Source organism: Penicillium longicatenatum (genome assembly GCF_028827895.1).
Source record: "Penicillium longicatenatum strain IBT 33135 chromosome Unknown contig_1_segment0_segment0, whole genome shotgun sequence".
NCBI lineage: Eukaryota > Fungi > Ascomycota > Eurotiomycetes > Eurotiales > Aspergillaceae > Penicillium > Penicillium longicatenatum.
Window position 1 is genome coordinate 2,037,558 of NW_026643119.1, and position 20,079 is coordinate 2,057,636.

General features: G+C 47.6%; 9 protein-coding genes across 9 annotated transcripts; 6 read left to right on the forward strand and 3 right to left on the reverse strand.

Annotated features, from left to right (window-relative positions):
• Nucleotides 1-36: 36 nt before the first annotated feature.
• On the forward strand, nucleotides 37-1,592 carry N7484_001534 (acyltransferase family protein; the record flags this gene model as incomplete). The annotated part of the gene is made up of 3 exons (XM_057111954.1): nucleotides 37-150; nucleotides 208-835; nucleotides 889-1,592. The coding sequence occupies 3 exons, from the start codon at nucleotides 37-39 to the stop codon at nucleotides 1,590-1,592; spliced, it is 1,446 nt and encodes a 481-aa protein (XP_056976691.1).
• A 1,971-nt stretch (nucleotides 1,593-3,563) lies between these two features.
• On the forward strand, nucleotides 3,564-4,693 carry N7484_001535 (glycoside hydrolase family 75 protein; the record flags this gene model as incomplete). Its single annotated transcript, XM_057111955.1, has 5 exons — nucleotides 3,564-3,830; nucleotides 3,893-3,958; nucleotides 4,015-4,151; nucleotides 4,205-4,353; nucleotides 4,413-4,693. 5 exons carry the CDS (start codon nucleotides 3,564-3,566, stop codon nucleotides 4,691-4,693), a joined length of 900 nt encoding a protein of 299 aa, XP_056976692.1.
• Nucleotides 4,694-4,771: 78 nt separating this feature from the next.
• N7484_001536 (uncharacterized protein) lies at nucleotides 4,772-5,990 on the reverse strand (the record flags this gene model as incomplete). The annotated part of the gene is made up of 3 exons (XM_057111956.1): nucleotides 4,772-5,174; nucleotides 5,223-5,710; nucleotides 5,772-5,990. 3 exons carry the CDS (start codon nucleotides 5,988-5,990, stop codon nucleotides 4,772-4,774), a joined length of 1,110 nt encoding a protein of 369 aa, XP_056976693.1.
• Nucleotides 5,991-6,642: 652 nt separating this feature from the next.
• On the forward strand, nucleotides 6,643-8,950 carry N7484_001537 (Zn(II)2Cys6 transcription factor; the record flags this gene model as incomplete). Its single annotated transcript, XM_057111957.1, has 4 exons — nucleotides 6,643-6,770; nucleotides 6,836-7,131; nucleotides 7,201-8,407; nucleotides 8,467-8,950. Coding segments are annotated over 4 exons (2,115 nt in total), but the record flags the coding sequence as incomplete, so codon positions are not given.
• A 132-nt stretch (nucleotides 8,951-9,082) lies between these two features.
• On the reverse strand, nucleotides 9,083-10,882 carry N7484_001538 (CoA-transferase family III; the record flags this gene model as incomplete). Its single annotated transcript, XM_057111958.1, has 2 exons — nucleotides 9,083-9,868; nucleotides 9,938-10,882. The coding sequence occupies 2 exons, from the start codon at nucleotides 10,880-10,882 to the stop codon at nucleotides 9,083-9,085; spliced, it is 1,731 nt and encodes a 576-aa protein (XP_056976695.1).
• A 483-nt stretch (nucleotides 10,883-11,365) lies between these two features.
• On the forward strand, nucleotides 11,366-13,598 carry N7484_001539 (acyclic terpene utilization AtuA family protein; the record flags this gene model as incomplete). The annotated part of the gene is made up of 7 exons (XM_057111959.1): nucleotides 11,366-11,423; nucleotides 11,476-11,550; nucleotides 11,619-11,797; nucleotides 11,857-12,497; nucleotides 12,576-12,779; nucleotides 12,845-12,984; nucleotides 13,039-13,598. 7 exons carry the CDS (start codon nucleotides 11,366-11,368, stop codon nucleotides 13,596-13,598), a joined length of 1,857 nt encoding a protein of 618 aa, XP_056976696.1.
• A 127-nt stretch (nucleotides 13,599-13,725) lies between these two features.
• On the reverse strand, nucleotides 13,726-15,516 carry N7484_001540 (2-ketogluconate transporter; the record flags this gene model as incomplete). Its single annotated transcript, XM_057111960.1, has 5 exons — nucleotides 13,726-13,967; nucleotides 14,025-14,236; nucleotides 14,306-14,824; nucleotides 14,872-15,149; nucleotides 15,196-15,516. The coding sequence occupies 5 exons, from the start codon at nucleotides 15,514-15,516 to the stop codon at nucleotides 13,726-13,728; spliced, it is 1,572 nt and encodes a 523-aa protein (XP_056976697.1).
• A 605-nt stretch (nucleotides 15,517-16,121) lies between these two features.
• On the forward strand, nucleotides 16,122-17,252 carry N7484_001541 (glycoside hydrolase family 88/105 protein; the record flags this gene model as incomplete). The annotated part of the gene is made up of 1 exon (XM_057111961.1): nucleotides 16,122-17,252. One exon carries the CDS (start codon nucleotides 16,122-16,124, stop codon nucleotides 17,250-17,252), a length of 1,131 nt encoding a protein of 376 aa, XP_056976698.1.
• Nucleotides 17,253-17,836: 584 nt separating this feature from the next.
• Nucleotides 17,837-19,605, forward strand: N7484_001542 (Zn(II)2Cys6 transcription factor domain-containing protein; the record flags this gene model as incomplete). Its single annotated transcript, XM_057111962.1, has 2 exons — nucleotides 17,837-18,514; nucleotides 18,769-19,605. 2 exons carry the CDS (start codon nucleotides 17,837-17,839, stop codon nucleotides 19,603-19,605), a joined length of 1,515 nt encoding a protein of 504 aa, XP_056976699.1.
• Nucleotides 19,606-20,079: the final 474 nt, after the last annotated feature.

Here is a 20,079-nt window from a genome sequence, read left to right on the forward strand (position 1 = left end):
ATTCTTTTTTTGATTCGCTTAGCGACTACAACAATCATGGACTATGTCCAGCCGAGTCACCTCTATACTCGGATCCTGGAGAACCTTCCCTGGAAATCCGGTGACCCAAATGCTAAGGGTGACCCAAGGAAAAGCGTGAAATGGATTGATGTAGGTTGATCTCACTAAATTTAAATCTGAGATTCATCAAACTAATGTATTGATCAGGGGTTGAGAGGTATTGCCTCATTCCTGGTGGTGATGACCCATCTGGCCCGAGCATGGGATTACGATCTATTCGCCCCTCGGGATGATGTCGATCTCCCTCCACGCATCCTCCAGTGGCCTGTTTTCCGTATTCCCTGGCAGGGACGTCTAGGTGTCACCATCTTTGCATTTCTCACAGGTTATGTCTGCGCCTTGAAGCCCATGAAGCAGGCTCGGAATGGTGATCACCTGGGTTCGTTTACGTCTGTTGCCAAGAGTGCCTGGCGTCGTCCACCTCGTCTCATTTTCCCCGCCACCATCGCCTTGATCATCTCGTGGGTGATGGCGCAGTGTGGTGCTTTCATTGCTGCGAACCGTTCAGACTGCTGGTGGTGTCGTTATGCTGCTCCCGATCTGGAGGACTCTCTATGGAAGGAGTTTATCCGTCTGTTTGAGAACTTCTTGGGCGTGTGGACAACTGGATACATGGCATATGACGATCACCAGTGGGCCCTGCTGCCATTGCTTAAAGCTTCGATGCTTGTCTATGTTATGATCTGCGCTGTCCAGTTTGTCAAATTCCGATGGCGCTTGGGTATTTACCTCGGAATGCTTCTGTACTTCCACCAGGACGCGGCCAAGAACACAGGTAATTTGGTCTAGACATGGTTAATTCTTTCACACGGCTAATATGAATGATAGAAACATTCCAAATGCAAGCCATCTATGGCATGGCTCTTGCAGACCTTTCCTACGAGATGCCCTTCCGAGAGTTCATCGAAAACCACAAATGGCCTCGCAGAGTCGTATGCACCCTCCTCGCCTGTGCTGGTCTGTTAATCTGCTCCTACCCCGGCGAGCATCCAGAATGGGCCACGTGGTCCAACTACATGTATGAGCTCGCACACTACATCTTTCCCCCAGATGTCAACATCGGGAAGCGCTACTCAGCAATCGGAGTCGACCTCATCATCTTCGCAATTTACATCTCGCCCTCAACCAAAGACTTCCTCTCCAATAGCCTTCTCCTTTGGCTCGGCAAGCAAAGCTTCGCGGTCTATCTTGTCCACGGCACCCTTCTCCGTACAGTGCTGTGCTGGATGCTCTACGGCATCACCGGCCAGCCCTGGGATGGTTATCCAGTTGATGGAAATGGTCAACCCCTGCTAGATGACAAGGGTCAGCCGCTCGAGCCTCACTGGATCCCGATCCGCCCTCCGTGGGTCGTGGCTATCTCAATTCCAGCGTGGATTGCGTTGGTCTACCTATGCGCGTCCCTGTGGACGTCGTACGTGGATCCCTTCTGTGCGAAAATGACGCAGAAGTTGGAGAAGATCATGTTTGAGCAGGATGAGAAGTCTGCCGAATCTTTGCCTCTTAACTCCATGCCGATGACCACTGCATAGGCAGTGTGTTTGAAGCCATCAGTTCTCTTTCATTCCTGTCTATATCGTGTTGTACGTTTAAGTTATCGGACGACTCTGCATTTCGAGCATTTCTGATGAAACGAAGCGGCTTGGAGTTGGGTTGTTTTTATTTTCAATGTATATATATTATTCTTGGATACTTTCTTTTCACATACTTTTTTTGGGAAATACCATCTACCAACAATCTTTCTCGATGGTTCCTTGGTTTGTTGTTTGAGATTAATGTTCAGCCCGATCGCCGAGAAACGGCTCGGAGTCCGACCATGGCCCGTTGCTCAGGTACAGGAGCTGTAACCTTGAATGATCTGCGCAGAAAAAACCGAGGTCCAAGGGTGACACTGAATTCAGTTTTCCCTATTATCTCAATGAATCTTTACCCGAAGAAGGGTGTCGATCAACACCGCTGGGCAAACGACGTGCACATTTGGTGGCATCAAACCAATCCTGAAGAAATCAAGTGAAGCAGTACACTTTATTTGAAACAACAACCTAGGAAATGCAAGACCGACAAAGCACAAAAATTCTCATTTTACCGCCCTTTGAACATGTTCGAGCCGATATTTCATTTCGTCAAAACCTACAGTTTTCATCTCCAAAAATAGCTCAATCCAGGACCTCGTTCAGTTCCCCCCGCTGCAAAACCTCAGGCACCAACAATAGATCCCCAGGATACCTCGTATCAACGAAAATTCGTCATATTCAACTTCGTGCGCTTTGTTTTGGCCGATGGGGATGCTGGTATTTTGACTGTGCTTTGACACGATCTAGACACAATCACTAATGAGCCCCGACATCTCGTTTAGTATGTCGCAAAACCGTACAATTCTAAATGGCAATGGAAACTGCACAGGATGACATCTATAACAGTCGAACTGTCCTGACTATCACGTCCACTGTACGGGCTCTTGGAAGTGGTCAAAGCATTGTTCATTTGTGATAGACCAAGAAGCGTCAATGAAGTCATGCCGGCTGCCAGAAGTTAATTCCAATGATATTTCCAATAATGTAGATAAAGTCAATTTCGGAAGCATATACCATGCGGACTACCAAGCCTGTTCCTCAGCTCGAACCTAGGTTTGACTAGAACTGAGTCAAGGTCCTTAAAAATACTTTGGGCTATCAATCTTATCTCAGGCTGTCAAGGAATATGACATGCAACGGTGAACTCGTGGGTGAGCCTGGGTCAGACAGCAGGGATGTATCGAAAGGACTATGTCTGCATAAGCCTCTCCAAATGCCGTGTTACATTGCTTAGCGTAAGCCAATCTCTTTCTGACGGTTCGGCCGCGAAAGGCAAGTGGGTATCCTTTTCTTCATGATGTTACTTCGGTTTCCCCGGGTTCCAGATAAACCCCGCATTGGCCAATAGTGTTTGCAGACACACGGGCACGTGGTGGGGCCGAAACAGGGTCCAGGGTCTCAAGGGGCAAGTCAAGCTGTAATGAAAGCATAGTTGGATGCGTGGCTTATTTGAGTCGAGCACAGATAATGGAAATAAATCCCCATGCTATATGTTCTCTTTCGAATTTTGGCTTGAGGTGTGATGCGAATGGGCTAAATGAGTTTCTTCGATGATATTATCTGAACATACTTTAGCTGAGCAGCATGCTTTCTTCAGCGCAAACAGCAAGTTGGAACTTAGCGCCACTCGCTAGCTATCTCTAGGCTTATGCGCCCTCTGATGATTCAAAGTAAGAAAAGGAATTACCCCTTCGGGTTAGCTTCAGCTCACCATGCAGGGACCGGGAATCAGGGACGCCCCGTTCGAGCATTCAAAACAGCATGTGAGCTCGTGGCAAGCCTTGTGAGGACTAGCATAGCAGTTTCATATCCACAAATGTGGGCCCTCTAATTTCTGACAAGAATTATAAAAGAGCGGCTTTGCCTCACTCAACAGAGTAAACAGCCAGTGCCTTGGATATTATCCTCAACAACAGTACGTTTGACCAAATGGCATTTATATTCTCTGTCTTAGTGGTATCTTTGGCTGTGGTCAACCCGACGTTCGCTCAGAGCGTTGATGGTTCGAAATATAACAACCCCACTGCTGGACCTCCTGCAAGCTACTTTGCGGCTGCCACGTCTATCCCCGTTGCTGCTTTGAAGAGTGCTGCTGCCAAAGCTAGCACGGCTGCAAAAGATGCAACCTATCCTATTAATAATAGCGGTGGTGCTGCTAAAGTTACGATTCACAGTGATTGGTCCAAGTTCAGCGAGGTAAGTTGACCTCAAAGCTTTCCGAGAAAATGTGATCGAGTTACGATTAACGGCGGAAATAGGGTGCTGCCTTTGTTTGGGTTGCCGATATGGATGTTGACTGCGATGGTATCGATTATAAGTGCAAGGTAAGTAAATCTATCATTCTCAATTTAGGTCGATGGAAACTAAAAGGTCTGCATAGGGAAACCAAGACGGACAGTCTGAGACCAATTTCGGTGCTCTGGCCGCCTATGAGGTCCCGTGGATTGTGATACCCGACAAGTTTGGCACTACTTATCAGAGTGTTCTTCCAGGAAATAACGTTGGTGCGGTGATTTGGTAAGTGACCATGCTTTTGAATGAGAAAAACTTCAGAACTAACGAAATTTTAGCGATGGAAAGATGTTTTATGGTATTTACGGTGACTCTGATGGCGATGATCCCGAGGTCATTGGAGAGGCTTCGTGGCTCATGGCCAGGACGTGCTTTCCCAACGATGATTTGAATGGAAACGCCGGTCATGGTAGCGTCGATGTGACATGTAAGTTCAGGAAACGGTTTATGTGCCTGTGCACGAGGCAGAATGCTGATCGTATAAAGACATCTTATTTACGGGTAAAGACGCCATACTCCCAAGCAGTGCGCTCAACAAGAACTATATCACCAACTTCAGCACTCTGCGGTCTATGGGTGATAGCTTAATGGGCTCCCTTGCGAAGAATTTGGGCTTGTCTGGTGGCTCTGGGACATCAACTACCACTGGCTCTTCTCCTACGACTACATGCTCTTGGTCCGGTCATTGCTTGGGCGCCTCTTGCTCTACTGAAAATGATTGCTCTGATGATCTTGTTTGCAAGAGTGGAGAGTGTGCCAACCCTTAAGTCTGGGTTGATTATAATAGCAAAGGCTCGTAGTGTATTGTTGGAGAAACAATATTCAGTTCACTAGGTCTATGGAATTTAGGCTGGGGTTTCAAATAGACATCCCAAATCCTTTCCGTCAAACCACGCTTTGTTCTTATTCCATCCATGCAAAATAAGGTCCCTCCCCACTTTAACAACTTTTTCAATCTGGTCCTGTGGGCCCCATCCTTGAACCCGGCTTCCCCAAACAATGAGGTGAACACCAACGTGGATCGCAGTCCTGAATGCCATGTCATCGTCAAGAGGCCCATAGCCTTTCACCAGCCCCTTGATGACCCACACTCCGCAATCCACGCCCTTGAAAAGCTTTGTTTCGTACAACTCGGCGATCATCTGGCCGAGGTCTAGAGCCCGGGGTCCGACTTGACACAGTTCCCAGTCAATAACGAACAGTGTAGTCTCGGATTTCTCATCTAGTGGGGCGTTTGGGATAAGTACACTGACCATATTAGCACTCGTGTAGCTCGAGATGGATAGAAAAACTTACTTTCCAGTCCAGAAATCACCATGAATAATTCCAATCCCATTCTGCTGGTCGGTCTTCTTCATCTCCTCCGCTGCTGAAAGCTTCAATTCTTCAAAAACACCTCTACTCTCCTCCAACACATCAGGGAAACTCGCAATAGTGTCCATCAGCATAGGGTAGTTGATATAGAACTTCAACTCTTTCATCGAGTCATTCTGGGCAAGCAACGATCTACATCCCGCTTGCTCGGGTTGACCTGCCCAAACGTGAAATGCCCGTAGCCAAGTTCCGACCGAGCGACCGAGCGCATGGCCCGCAGTTTCTGGCACGGCTTTGGCTAAATCCGAAAGAAGAAAACTCTTCAAATCGAGGGAGTTGGGAAGGTCTTCCATTATTTGTGTATTCGTTTCCTTGTTAAAGTGGAAAATGCGGGGCGTTTTCACGGTGATATTCTCCTGGGAGTGTGATGGTAGGCCATCCAGTGCTTGTAGGATGGCTTCTTCATAGTGCTAATTTGGCGATTAGTACGGCTGTTGTTGCTCCGGTAGGGAGAAGAAAACAATAACTAACGCATCGCTTTGGATCAAGTTTAAAGCTCAGATTAGAGGCAACATAACTTTTTGTATGCTTGATTATGATGGAATCCGGGAATGAGGCGGTTGTGCCGCGGTAGACAAAATTGGCGGTGCCGCCAGACAGCCGAGTCAGCGAGGAGCATGCAAAGGAAGTTTGCGACAGCTCTTGGGCAATTTCATCGCGGACCTCGTCTTTCTCTTCGTTGTTGGCCATTTTGATCTATTTTCTGGAAAGAAGGGGGGATGTCTGCATTTTCTGAGATGTATGTATCTAGTTCCACGGTTGAATCTGCGCTAAGCCGCATACAGTGCCCGCCACGGGTGGGCACGCCTACCCCTACACCCCCGAAGCTGTTAGGTTTAGCCAAGGCCGCTGCGCAACGGAGAGTCCAAGTTGTCCTAGGGCGTCATGGCTAGTAGATGGCGTTAGTGAAGTGTGATACACCGCTTTTGAGTCAAGTCCACCGCTGTCCACGAATCGAGCTTACCTAATATACTGCCCGGCTTTACCCGGCAACTGGTAGTTTTCAAGCATTCATATGCCTTCCATCCTTGGAAGGTTTCCCTATACCAAACCTTTGAATATTCCAGGCCCCAAGATTCTTATTCAGCTGATCAAGGAATTGCAGGACTTTCCGTGGTTGAGTTTTGCCTTTGATCAAGAGTCTCGTCCAATTCGAATACCTTTCGTCATTAGATTTTGATTTACGTCTCAATTCCTCAGCAACACAATATAATCGTCGACGGCCGAATGTCAAGTAAGGAGTATGAACCAGGTTCAATCATCACGCGTGGAGAAGGTTCGATGTGCCAAGGTTAGACGACAATGGCCAAGCCTTCAAGTAAACACGCTAATATCTCTTTAGGCGTGCACAATATGTCGACGGAAAAAAGTCAAGTGCGATGGTAAACGCCCCATTTGTTCTACGTGCCATACTTTTGGTCTCTCTTGTGCATATAAAGACGTTATTGAGGGGACTCAGAGATCAAACCGGTTGGTGAACCTAAGTTGCATTATGAGCCAAGCTCAAGTCATTCTGATATTCCATCCCCGCACAGAACGTATGTTGAAGAGCTAGAAGATAAGCTCAAGCGCATGGAAGACGATTTGAAGCGGAGAGATCAATTTGGAGAATCCTCTCAGGAGATCGTCCAAGACCCAATCCCATCTGAATACAGTCCCGGTATCAGTAAACGACCCCCTGAGTCCCATCGACCGGGAGATATGGCAAATGATCGGCTCTCGCAAGAGCGTGTTCAATTGCGAGATCAAGAAGCCTCTCTGGCTGGCAATGACGATGTTGATCAGCCCTCATACGTCATTCAGTCACAAGATGGTAAAATGCGATACTACGGTTGGTCTAGCCACTTGCTTGAATGGTGAATTCTCAATTGCTTGATCTAACATCTATTCCCCAATATAGGAGCTTCTTCCGGTTTCAGTGCGCCATATTCTGAGCCCGCTGGTGAGAATGCTACCAGGAAATCCCGAGCAGATGGAGAGACTGTAGTTCAACGCAGTGCGAATCGATGGCCTTTGACAAACTGGATTCCCAGGATGCTTCAAGACCCGTTTGAGCAGCGGATAACGCAAACTTTGCCATCCAAGGAAGCTACGTTGGCTCTGGTAGACGAGTTTCTTGCCACATTTAACCAAGCTATACCACTTGTTGATGACAGGTCTTTCATTAGATTGGTAGAAAGACAATTCTCCTGGAACCCAGATGAAAACCCTTCCTCGTGGGCATTGCTCAACGTGGTTCTCGGCTTCTCGTATAGGGAAAGGGCACAAACAGCGTCCGATGAGAGTCATGCCTGGAAGATGTCCTTGACACATATTAAAAATGCTCTAAATGTCGTTGTTGAGTTATTTTTGCGAAATGCAGATTTATCTGCTGTCCAGGCACTACTGGGCTTGGCACTGTACTTCCAAGGTACGCCAAATGCCCAAGCTTTATTTATGTTTTCTGCAGCGGCAATACGTCTATCGCACTCTATCGGATTGCACAGGAACACGACAATCGGCATGGATCCGTCTGAAATTGAACAAAGAAGGCGGATATTCTGGATCGCATTTATTTTGGATGCAGACATCTCCTTGAGAGTTGGTCGTCCACCAGCCCAGGAGATGGATGATTATAACACCCCATTGCCAGCCAATATACCTCCCGACAGACGAGGCATTATCTGCCTTGCTGGTATTGAAATAAACTTCCTTTGTCTTGCTGCTCAACTGGCGCTTGTTCAGAGGCGAATTTATCGACATTTTCAAACCGTTGCTACAACTGAACAGCCCCGAGAGATGACGATAAAGTCAGCAATGGACTGTGAAGAAGCTCTTTTCGCTTGGCGAGACTCTATTCCTGAAGAGCTTCGACCACGACCATCTTTCAGTTCTGAGCCAAACTATTTCCTGCAGCATCTCATCCGGATGCATCTCGCTTATCACTCTTGCCATGCTAACCTCCGGCAATTGCCAAAAATATCATCTTCAACCAAAATGACATCGCCGGATAGAAATCAAAAGACAGATGCCGACACTGCAAAAATTTATCAGCGATCTTTGGAGTCAGCCCGATCAGCGGTGGCTTTGCTGCCATATACTCGTTCCTTTGGATCTAATTTCAAATGGTATGTTATCAAGCCTGGCTCTCCAAATTGATCACCCAGCTTACCATTTTTTGCCGAAGGAATGTTCTTTACTTTTTTGCCACGGCGTCTGTGGCCTTGGCATCGGAAATCACGTCTCATCCCTCCCATCAACTGGTCAGCGATGATCTCCGAATGGTCCGTGACACCGTCATCTTCCTCACAAAAATTTCATCCGAGGAGCCAAGCACGTATGTTGATTTTATTCTGGGTGTTTGCTGCGACGTAGAACACTCTGCTAGGCGAGCCATTCGCCATTGTAATCGGGAGATGTCCCAGCGACCCGTATCAAGGACTAATGGGCATTCTCATGGCATGAATCCCGATTCTGCTTCTGGCGAAGAACATGCGCAAGCTGCCGGGGATAATCTGCTTCAGCAAGTTATCGAAACCCAAGGCGAGCCAATGATCGATTTGGTGAATCCACAATGGTCCATTCCTCCGTTTTGGAGCTGGCAGGACACATACTCTGGCATACTGCCATCACCAGGGTTCAACGAAGGCAGACCAGAAGATTTTATCTAGTCTTCTAGTCTTTGATTTTCGAAAAAAAGATGTGGGCTGGCCAAAATAATATTTATATTACCGAAATCCAAGATGAGGTCCTAGGCTTTGTTTGCTATTTGCTCGAGGATGTTTTGAATCACGTATGGATGATCACGCCCAGCTGATCCCCCGCTCATGGTGGCAGTTTGGCACCGGTGCAGAGGTCCAGGTGGGTGTCGCCTCATCAATGCCTAATCTTGCGACGGGCTTCAAAAGCGACTGGCGTCCCCAATAGCCATCTTCAAATGTCATCATAAGCTTCGAATCTTCATCCAAATAACCCGGGAGTCCCCTCTTCCAGCCATCAATCACCGAGATCAGGACCTCTGAAACAAACTGGTCCGGCGTAATTGGAGGAAAGCCGAAACGTTCAGCTGTCTGCTTGACGACTTCAGGAGGATACAAGCCGACTTCTTTCTCGAGAGAAATGGTATCCGCAGCCACCAGTGACGTCGAAACATGATACGAACCCCCCTTGACAGCACGGTCTCGGACTGCAATCATCGCACCAAGTGCTCCCACGATGCCAGTGATCATATCCGAAACAGGAAGAGGTGGCAGCACACTCTTTCCCTCATCATGGCCCTGCGATCGGCCCATGACATATGAGCTTCCAGATGCCGCATCTCCAATTTGTTGCCAACCAGGCCGCTCAGCAAAAAGACCATCTGGTCCGTAGCAGTTCTCGTCCACATAGATGATTCCCTTGTTTCTCTCGGCTGCCACCTTTAGAAGATCATAGAGCCCAAGCCCCTTGCGACCGAGCGATCCCCAGCGGAAACCTTGAACAAAGATATCAACATCTGCAACTAGCTCCTGTAAACGTGCGATATCCTCGGGCTTTGTGATATCAAGATCGATTGTCCGCTTTCCAGCGTTGAGCGTGAGTTGCAATGCCTATATCCGCATTATTAGCGTCAATTGATTAGCTCGCCATTGCAATCAGAACCAGGCATTTCAAAATACGTTTAAATCAGCCAATCGGCTACAGTTAACCCGAATCACATCGGCTCCGTATGACGATAGCGCAACACCTGCTTGAGGACCAGCGATGATCCGGACCATCTCCAGTACCTTAATCCCAGCAAGCGGCCGACGATCAGATAGGTTTTTAGGCAAAGGAACCTTTGGCGTAGACTTCGCATATGTCTCCTCAGTGACATTCACCAGGGGATGCTTCGCCAATCGTTGTCCAAATTCGGTCTTTCTCCACCCATCCGGCGAGTAGCAGATGCTTCCACAAAGGCCATGGCGCACATTGTGCATCTCAAGCTCATCGGGGCTCCATTGAATTACATGGCTCTGGATGTAATCATAATATCCCTGTGCTGTGTCGAAAGAAACATTGGTATCGATTCCCATGCTCTCGAGTGTCCTTTTGGCATCCAGGGAACCGTGGAGCTGGTACCACACTTTCAAATCTTTTGTTTGGTAAATCGCTGTGGTGCGGCCTGCAATCCCTGCACTGAATCCCTGCTCCATGTCTTTTTCAAACAGAGAGCCCAATTTGCCTGACCGTGCCAGTGCGGAAACGTCTGAGCCATTGATGTAGGTGGTGAATACAGAACCAAGCCAGATCCCGGCATGGTCTGTGTCAACTGTGACTTTGTTGTCAATCACCTTCGTACCATCCCGAAGCTCCAGCAGCTCGTTTCCAACCAAGCCTGCCATTGCATGCAACGCAGCTGCCACTACCGGCGACTTGATTGGTCCTTGGACCATGGGCTTAGGTTGTCCTTCGAACTTCACAGTGTCCCATGCTGCCTTGTCCTGTGTAAAGCCGGGGGTACTAGAAGCCAAGAATTCGAATATCCGGCGGGCATCTTCGGGCACGGGAAGGACTTCCTTGTCGATAAAGGTGCCTGGGCCGTATATATCGGTACCAGGGAACGTTTCGTGTGCGCTCAACATGATGGATGTGGTTGTCTGGTGATGTAGGACGGAGGGGGGAGGTGGGAGGAAAAGCAAAGGAACTTTAATGCGCCCAACAATTGCCTCGGACGGATAACTCTTCCTTCTTATTAGAATAATAGCGGGACCCTCTTTCCCCTATTAGTTGAATTATATTCATTTCTACTGGCCTTCCGCAGTTCCATGGGGAGCCCGGGCCATGGGCCATGGGCCGTGGGCCACGGGAAGTCCATCCACTCTACATAACGCCACGATGCTTGGTTGCCGTCAAGCCGAGGCGCCTTTTACCCCACATTAGACCATGGGTCGATCATTGTTGTCTTTCCCTTATATTTCCATTGAGCCCGGTGACATACCATCCATTTCGTTAGAGAAGCAGCGATAACACCCCCTCCGACCATTCCAACTTTCGGCAGTGGTCTTATATTACTCAGCACTCAACGTTTATACATCATATAAACAAAGACATTTCATCTATCTCCAATGGCACCGAAAGCGGAAAAGGGCCCCGTAAAGGTGGCCAATTGCTCTGGGTTCCATGGTGAGTGAGCCAACCGCAATCACTTCTATCACTAACCCAGTATTCATGGCAGGCGATCCCGCATACGAGATGTACCGGCAAGCGACCCTGGGAGATGTTGACTTTATAACTGGCGACTACCTCGCAGGTATGCACATTCTTTACCTATACTTTCTTGATCATTCTTTGAACGGAATCTGACATGTGCACTGGTAGAGGTTAATCTCGCCAACAATGCCTTGGCTTGGAGAAATGGGAAGCATCCTGGATACGAAGAGACAGCCTGGGAAGGACTTCGACAAACGATCGACATCATTGCTGAGAAAGGTATTCGAGTGGTCATTAACGGGGGCGCCCTAGATCCTAAAGCTTTGGCTCTGAGAACGAAAGCCCTGGTGAGCAGTGAGTATCCTCAAAGCACAAGCTTCAATCATTAACTTGAGAATACTCCCAGGTTGATGAAAAGAATCTCAATCTTCGTGTTGCGTTCCTGTCTGGTGATGATTTGTATCCTCTAGTGGGCCCGAATATGCCCACTACGAAAGAGGGGCTGCTTCATCTTGACTCAGGAAACCCTTCCATAGTTCCATCAGACCTCACCTATGCATTTCTGAATACCAAAGATGGAACCCCAATTCCGATGGTATCCGCACACGCATACTTGGGAGCTCGTGGGATCGTCAATGGTCTACGAAGAGGCGCCGATATCATCATCTGTGGCCGAGTGTCAGACGCCAGTCCCGTTATTGCTGCAGCTTGGTTCTGGCATAACTGGTCTGAAACCAATTATGACAACTTGGCAGGTGCCTTGATTGCAGGACATCTTATTGAATGCTCTGCCTACGTGACTGGAGGTAACTTTTCCGGCTTTGAAAAGTACCCCTCAGATAACCTTGTTTCTCCGGGTTTCCCAATTGCAGAGATCAGTGGTGATGGGAGTTGCATCATCACTAAGCATCCTGGTACACAAGGCATGGTAAATGTGGATACTGTTCGGTCTCAGTTCTTGTACGAGTTACAGGGAACAACGTACCTGAACAGTGATGTCAGTGCTCATATTGCCAATGTACAGGTGAAAGATGTGGGAGAAGATCGGTATGCGAATCTCGACGTAGCTTACGATTTTAAGGATTTTTGTATCCCATAGGTATAACTAATGCTCGGCTCCATTAGTATCCGCGTTACTGGAATTCGCGGTAGTCCACCACCATCGACCACCAAATTTGCCGTCTTCTATCAAGGCGGCTATGAAGCGCAGATTCTGCTCAATGCGACAGGCTATGCCACTACCAAGAAATGGGATCTCATCGAGAAGCAAATTCGTCATTTCCTTCCAGATGAAGCGAAGAAGGAGCTTGAGACTCTTGAATTTCAGAGGTAAATAACCAACCAACGCCTTCCCAGTGTATTAAACATGCATGCTGAAGTATGACAAACTTTAGAGTGGGAACTCCTTCCCCAAATCCGGCTTCTCAATTGGAGAGCACAACGTATCTTCGAATCTTCGTCGCATCTCCTAATGATAAAGCCGTCTTAGCGGTAGTTCAGGCCCTGAGGAACATTTCTCTAAAGCACTTCTCAGGTAAGTTATGAAATCTTCTTATATTCACCCATCTTAGAACTGAATTTCATATAGGCTTTCATCAATCAACGGATCTCCGCACTGCCCTTCCTCGGCCCTTCCTCGCCTATTACCCCGCGCTAATTAAACAGTCCCAAATTCCTGAGACGATCAACTTCATCGATGGCCCCAGCACAATTCACACCTACGAGACAGGTCACTCTCCGCGATATGAAGAGCTTGGCGTTCGGGAAAACTACGACACTAAGGCTCCAGAGAACTTTAATGGCCCGTTCAAACAGATGAGACTTGGGGATATCGCTCTCGCTAGGTCGGGAGATAAGGGTGGAAATCTCAACGTTGGCTTCTTTGTCACAAACCCGGCTCACTGGTCCTGGCTTCGGACTTACATGAGCAGAGATTGCATGCGTGAACTTCTCTCGAATGACTGGAAGGATAGCTTCTTCATCGAGCGCGTTGAGTTTCCTCACATCCATGCTGTGCACTTTGTGGTCTATGGTATTCTGGGGCGTGGTGTGAGCAGCTCTAGTCGCTTGGATGGTTTTGGCAAGGGGTTTGCGGACTATATCCGAGATAAAGTAGTTGATGTGCCATTGGAGATTTTTGAGGACTAATTCTCAGAATCACTCACGCCCTTAATCCGGCTCCAGCGATACGAAAATTTTCAAATTCGATTGTATCACTAAATCCATTGAATACTCTTCCTTGACCCGAGCTAAACTCGAGGCTGCATTCTAGAGTCTAGTAAACATATCGGAATCGGAGGTTTTCCTTATCTGTCAGATCTTCAAAACCATCAAGATCACCGTTATCCGGAGATTCCACGTCTTCCACACCCTGCAGTTGATCTTTCATAGTGTTCTGCTTCTTGAGGTGGAACCTAAGAAACAAGAGGATAAACTCCAAAATCGTGTAGCAGCCAAGGTGGACACTAAAAGCCGTGAAATAGCGTGGCGCATCTTTAGATCGGAAAATTTGAGGTCCTGTAATCTTATTTAGCTCCGTGTTCAATGATTACCAGCAATGGGAGGTGTTTCTACCGATCGCATTTCCGATTGCCCAAGCGATAAAATTGGCTGCGATAACAGTGGACTTTTTCGTCTGTCCGGCAACATTGCGGGAGATCAACGATAATGTCAAGGTTTGTGCTGCCCAGAACGACAGTGTGATGTAGTAACTCATCAACAATCCTGCCTTTGTTGCCACGGTAGTATTTTGAACGGTCATCAGAACAATAGTACCTATGAAAGATCTGAAAACCCTCAATATTCAGTATTCAAATAAGGGGAGAATCAATCTATAAGGTTAGCAGGCAACTTACGGTATACAATAAGCTGCCATGACAATTAAGTTTTGTTGGGTTTTCTTCACCAGCCATGTCGAGGTAAGAAGCACAAGAATGATGTATGCTCCGAGAACCATCGACAGCAACTGCGTCTGGAGTGTGGTGAAGTCAAATCCTTTGATAATGATGTTCGCAAATGTGCCCAGTCCGCTAGTGGGCATAGTGGTGAAGAGCTGAATTCCGCAGTAGCACCACATCTGAAGATCCGACAAGGCCTCGTACACTTGGTATTTTCGAAACTTCTTGTTCTGGATTCCTGTGCGATTGTCTCGAACGCGCTCCACCATTAGTCTCTTATCTTCTTCGGAGAAACACGTCGCTGTCATGGGCGAATCTGGCATGAAGAGAAGAACGAAGACACCAAAAAGAACCGAGGCGCATCCATAGGTAATGAAGAGAGCTTGCCAGGATTTGATCACTTTGTCGGCGCCGATCAGGCTGAAGAGGTATGCCAAAAGACCCCCGATCATTTGTTGAAACCCGTTCATCATATACCTATGACACATCAGTAAATGGTCCCACTATGCTTAGGTACCACATACCAGAATGTGATGGTTTCCGCCTGTTCAGAGCGCTTATACCACATACTTGATAGGCGAACAAAACTGGGCTGGGCGCATGCTTCAAACACACCAAGTAGAATGCGCACTGTCAGAATACCGCCGAAGTTCTTCACGGTCGAGTGTAAAGCGAGAATAGATCCCCAGATGATAATATTGCATCCAAGGTACTTGGCTATAGGTACGCGTTGAATGATCCAATTGGTTGGGTACTCGACCACAAGAATCGAAATATAGACACATGTTGATAGCCATGCGTACTACATAGTGTCAGTCTTTTTCCTGAAGTTGGTGTCCACAACATACCTGATTGGTGTCTACGTGTGTATCATCCAAAAACCCCATGATAGATGTGAAGGATAACGTGCCCTTGTCGAGCGCTTGAACCAGATATGTGAGCACCATGATAACTAGCACTCGACGGTCAATCAGACGACGGAGACGACGGTTTGTGGGCTCGTCTATTTCCACGCGGCCCATGGCAGCGTACTTTTGAACCTGATCATCAACGCGATCACCGACCTGGGCAGTTTTCAAGTCTTCTATGTCGGTGGTAACATGCTCCAGGTGCGCGGGCTCCACTTCTTGCCTGACATCGTTCGTCTTGCTTTCTTCTAAAGCCGACATTCTTCCTCAAATTCTCAAGTTCAACAAATTTCGGGCGTACGTATTGAGTTACAAACACAAAAGACCAAGTCCCAAGCTCCCTTTCCAGCCGGAGCTGGGTGTCGAAGGAGCCCTTTCCCATATATACTGTGTTATCCTGTGACATGTCACATGCCAAGAATGTAAGCTCTAGAAAAATCAACAAGACTTCTTGTCCTGCGTGTGTACTCCACTGATCCGTGATTTGATTCTCTTGGCTATTGCTTGACCCCGCGTTCTCCAACCCCAGATTTGATCCCGAGAAGGGTCAGGATTTGCCAAGACGGAAAAATAACGAACGAAACGAAGATGATCATGGGGAATCGCGCTGTAAGCGAGCGCCATCCTACACTCAAGCCCTTCTCCTCTTGCTTGGCCTTTCTTTTCCTCGTATTCCCTCGGTGCAACAACGGCCGAAAGTAGACCGAGGATTTCAAACTGGCCTTGATCGATTGCAGACTGGCAAACGGACCACTGCTTGTATTTGACTTGAAAAGAACCCGACATACAAGCACATCCACTGATTCAGTGCTTCCCTGCCGATGAATTAATTCTTATCTCGCTAAGACTTACAACTAAGCAAAAACATGTCGGCCATCAAAACTACCCTTCCGGTCGATCGGCTGAGTGCCGTAGATGTTCACAACACCATCAAGAGTCTCATAAACAATCTGATCAACATCAAAGATGAAACCGGCCGATTTCTCCTCCGCCTAGAAGACGGTCGCGTAATCGACACAAAATCCTGGAAAGGCTGGGAGTGGACACACGCTATCGGTCTGTACGGAATCTGGAAGTACTACGAATTAACGGGAGATGCTTCTCTGCTTGCCATTATCGAAGATTGGTTCGCAGCACGGTTCGCCGAGGGAGGAACGACGAAGAATATCAACACAATGGCAGTATTCCTCACACTGGCCTACGTTTACGAGAAAACCAAAAACCCGATCTACCTACCTTGGTTGGACACGTGGGCTGAATGGGCAATGCACGAGCTACCTCGTACCCGGTACGGCGGTATGCAGCACAAAACCTATGCGATGGAGCACAAGCAGCAGCTATGGGATGATACACTCATGATGACGGTCTTGCCACTCGTGAAGATCGGCAAACTACTCGGTCGCGAACACTACATCGCCGAAGCCAAGAAACAATTATTGATTCATGTCAAGTATCTTTGTGATCCGAAAAGCGGCCTGTTTTATCACGGTTGGACATTTGACCAGGGTGGTCATAATTTCGCGGGCGCTAAATGGGCCCGTGGAAACAGTTGGGTCACCATCGTTATTCCGGAAATCATTGAGTTGATGGAGCTTCCCACTGATGATCCGCTTCGGTCATACCTCGAAGACACGCTTGATGCTCAATGCCATGCCTTGCAAGGTCTACAAGAGCCATCGGGTTACTGGCGTACATTGTTGGATCACGATGATGAAGGTTCGTATATAGAAGCCTCTGCTACCGCTGGGTTCGCGTTTGGTCTTCTCAAGGGTATGCGCAAACGCTATATTGGAAATCAATACCGCGATGTTGCCGAGAGTGCCATCAAGGCCGTTCTGGACTCAATTGATGAGAATGGTGAATTGCAAAACACCAGCTTTGGAACTGGTATGGGTGATACGTTGGATCATTATCGCAATATTGCTGTCACAGCAATGCCATATGGACAGGCAATGGCAATGATGGCTCTTGGGGAGTATCTGCGAACTTATATTTGAGAGAATCTTAGCTTTCCGCTGATTTGTTAGATAAGCATAGAGGAAGAAAGCTCAATGAACACTGGTTTTCACAATTGGTTGGCATCCATCTTCAGTCCATGAAGTTCAACATCCCCACCTGCCAGTTGTCCGCCTCCATCAATTCTTCCCAATGCAGTCGCTGCCAGCGATGATCTATTTTCACCCAAATTTCAGACAATTACCAAAACACCTATGTGGGGGTTGTGGAGACATGGCTGACAGCAGTCAAGGGTGGCATCCACTTATATTCTCCGAATACACTGGGTCATTTCACACTCTATGTTTAAAATCACGTCTTCGCAGCATTGGAAGTCTTGCTTCTCAGGAACGAGGGCGGTCTGGAATTCGTCAGGGTTCATCTTGCTCTCAATCTAGCTGCATCATTGGATGTTCATGCATATTAGTGGACCACGACAGTGGGTCCCAACTGGAGGTTGGCACTCGGCTAACAAGATTTGGCCCCCAAACCCAGCACCCTTTTTCCAGTCTTCGCCCCCCAATTTACCCCCGGCCCCATGAAACCCAGCCGTCGTGCATAGTCCCGTGAATTAGTCTACACAAACATGGGCGGTAAACCATGGCAGTCGACAGGCTGCGAGAATTGTAAGAAGCGGAAAGTCAAGGTCGGCGTCTATCCCCTTGATTACGTGATATCAATGCTAATGACCACCCAGTGCGATAAACAAGAGCCAGAATGTGAACGTTGCATGAAGCGGGGCATTCAATGTCCTGGATATGATCAATATCGGATATTTCTCCACAATACATCCACTACCCAACCAGAAGAGAAGAAGAATAAGAAGCCGACGAGTTCGAAACAAACATTTGCGACTCAGGCCCGGACTCAGACCCAGCCTGGATATCTTACCCGCGCAAGGCCGGTGACCATACAACAGCCAACCACCGTGCACAATGGCCCGTCAAAGCGTGAGCAGCTCTTCTCAGTATACGTTAATACATACTTTCCTGGAAATGTGTCGGGGAGTACCGCCCTTGATCCGTGGTATAGCTTGCTTTCAGGGGTCTCTGCCCTTCCGAACAAACCTATAATGCTGGAAAAGGCCGTTGCAGCCAAAGCCTGTATTTTCTTGGGCAGAGCCAATCATGATGATAGCATGTTCTATCATGGACTTCAGCTATACAACAGTGCAATACACCATATGTCACTTCACCTTAGGCGGAAGCGCAATATTTACACCGATGAGCTTGTCTATACCATTGCTGTTTTCCATCAACTAGTGGTAAGCCTTGTTTTATATTTCTTCGCCTTGCAACCTTCCCGAGCTAATATCCATTCAGTCAGCTCATTGTCCTCATGGCCTTGAAGTGTGGCTTGACCAAATGAACGTCACGAACGGAATTTTGAAATACTGTCTCAACCGAGCAAGTCAAAATCCTATCATAAAGGTTTTAATTGTTGCATTCCGTAGAATGCGATTGGTATGCCATCATCTCCCTATTCTGCTGTTCTTGACCTAATCTGTGTTTTTCTTAGCTTCAATCATTATCACCACTACAAGCGAAAGAAGCGATAGACCCGGTCGCACATGAGTTCCATTCTTCTTTGATGTCAATCGAAGACAAGTCGGTCGATGAGATGTTACAACTCATGTCGGAGATTTCACCTCTCATCACTGCCTTGACTATGGTTGATGGCTCTGATCACGATGCCTGCAAAATATTTTTATACGACTGCATAATGCACAGACAAAAGCTATTCGATTGGTACGAGTCAAGCATCAACCTGCTTGGTGGCCGCCCATCGATCTGTGAAACAATAATCACCAAACTACCTCCATCAACCCATCTTTTCGGCACCCCGTACATTTTCCACTCGCTTGACAACGCTAGGGTGCACACTATTTACTGGGCTGCGTTATCTATACTTCAGACGTTGATGGGTCAAGCCGAGTCGTACCTCAATTGTCTTTCGCCAGTAGAAGCCGCCACCAACGAGGAGACCTTGCTTGCGGAGTTCTATGCCGATGAAATCAGTCGCTCTCTTCCGTACTGTCTAGCCGATAATATGAAGTCCTGGGGTGGCCATGCAGCGATCTTTCCTCTAAGTCAAAGTTGCAAGTTTTATATGGAGTTCAAACGACGAGACAAGTATATCTTCAGCCAACAGGCCATGCAACTTCTCGGTGATCTTGGATCCGACTTTGCTAAGCGCGTGAGTGAGATGCTTTGGTACGGGTGGAGTCTCATTGAGAGTGCCGATCAGAGGACCACTGCATCCTTGTCCCCGGTCGAGGAGATATCTCCCTTGGCGGAACATGTGGCGATTACGAAGGTGCCGGATCTTGAATATATCACACCGGAAAGCATCTGATTATGCATAGTCAAGCCTGGGCATAAATTACTTAATATATTTTAAATAGACTCACCTGCATCTTTCAAGGTGGAGAAGGACAAATAACACTAGTCTTTACGGAATGCCATTCATCGATTTGATACTCGATAATCTATACTTATGACTCGCAGCAGTCGTCACAACAGTAGCTGATAATAAACAGTGAGCGTGATATACGTGGAAACGATGCCAAGATTGTGGTCGCGACAAAAAAGTTTGCGCAATTAAACATTCCCCCAGAAAAGTAAGCTAGTACTTACGCAAGAAATGGACATGGAGAAGAAGGCCTCATAACCTTTGACGATAAAAGTGATGCGATAATTGTCGAACATGACAAACTCAGCCTCAACTCGACCTAAAACGCCGCAGACTCGTCCTCAGACCGCCAGCGGGAGCGCTGTTCTGCCACTTTACCCCATCAAAGCTCCAGTCCCAATGCTCATTCAATATGCT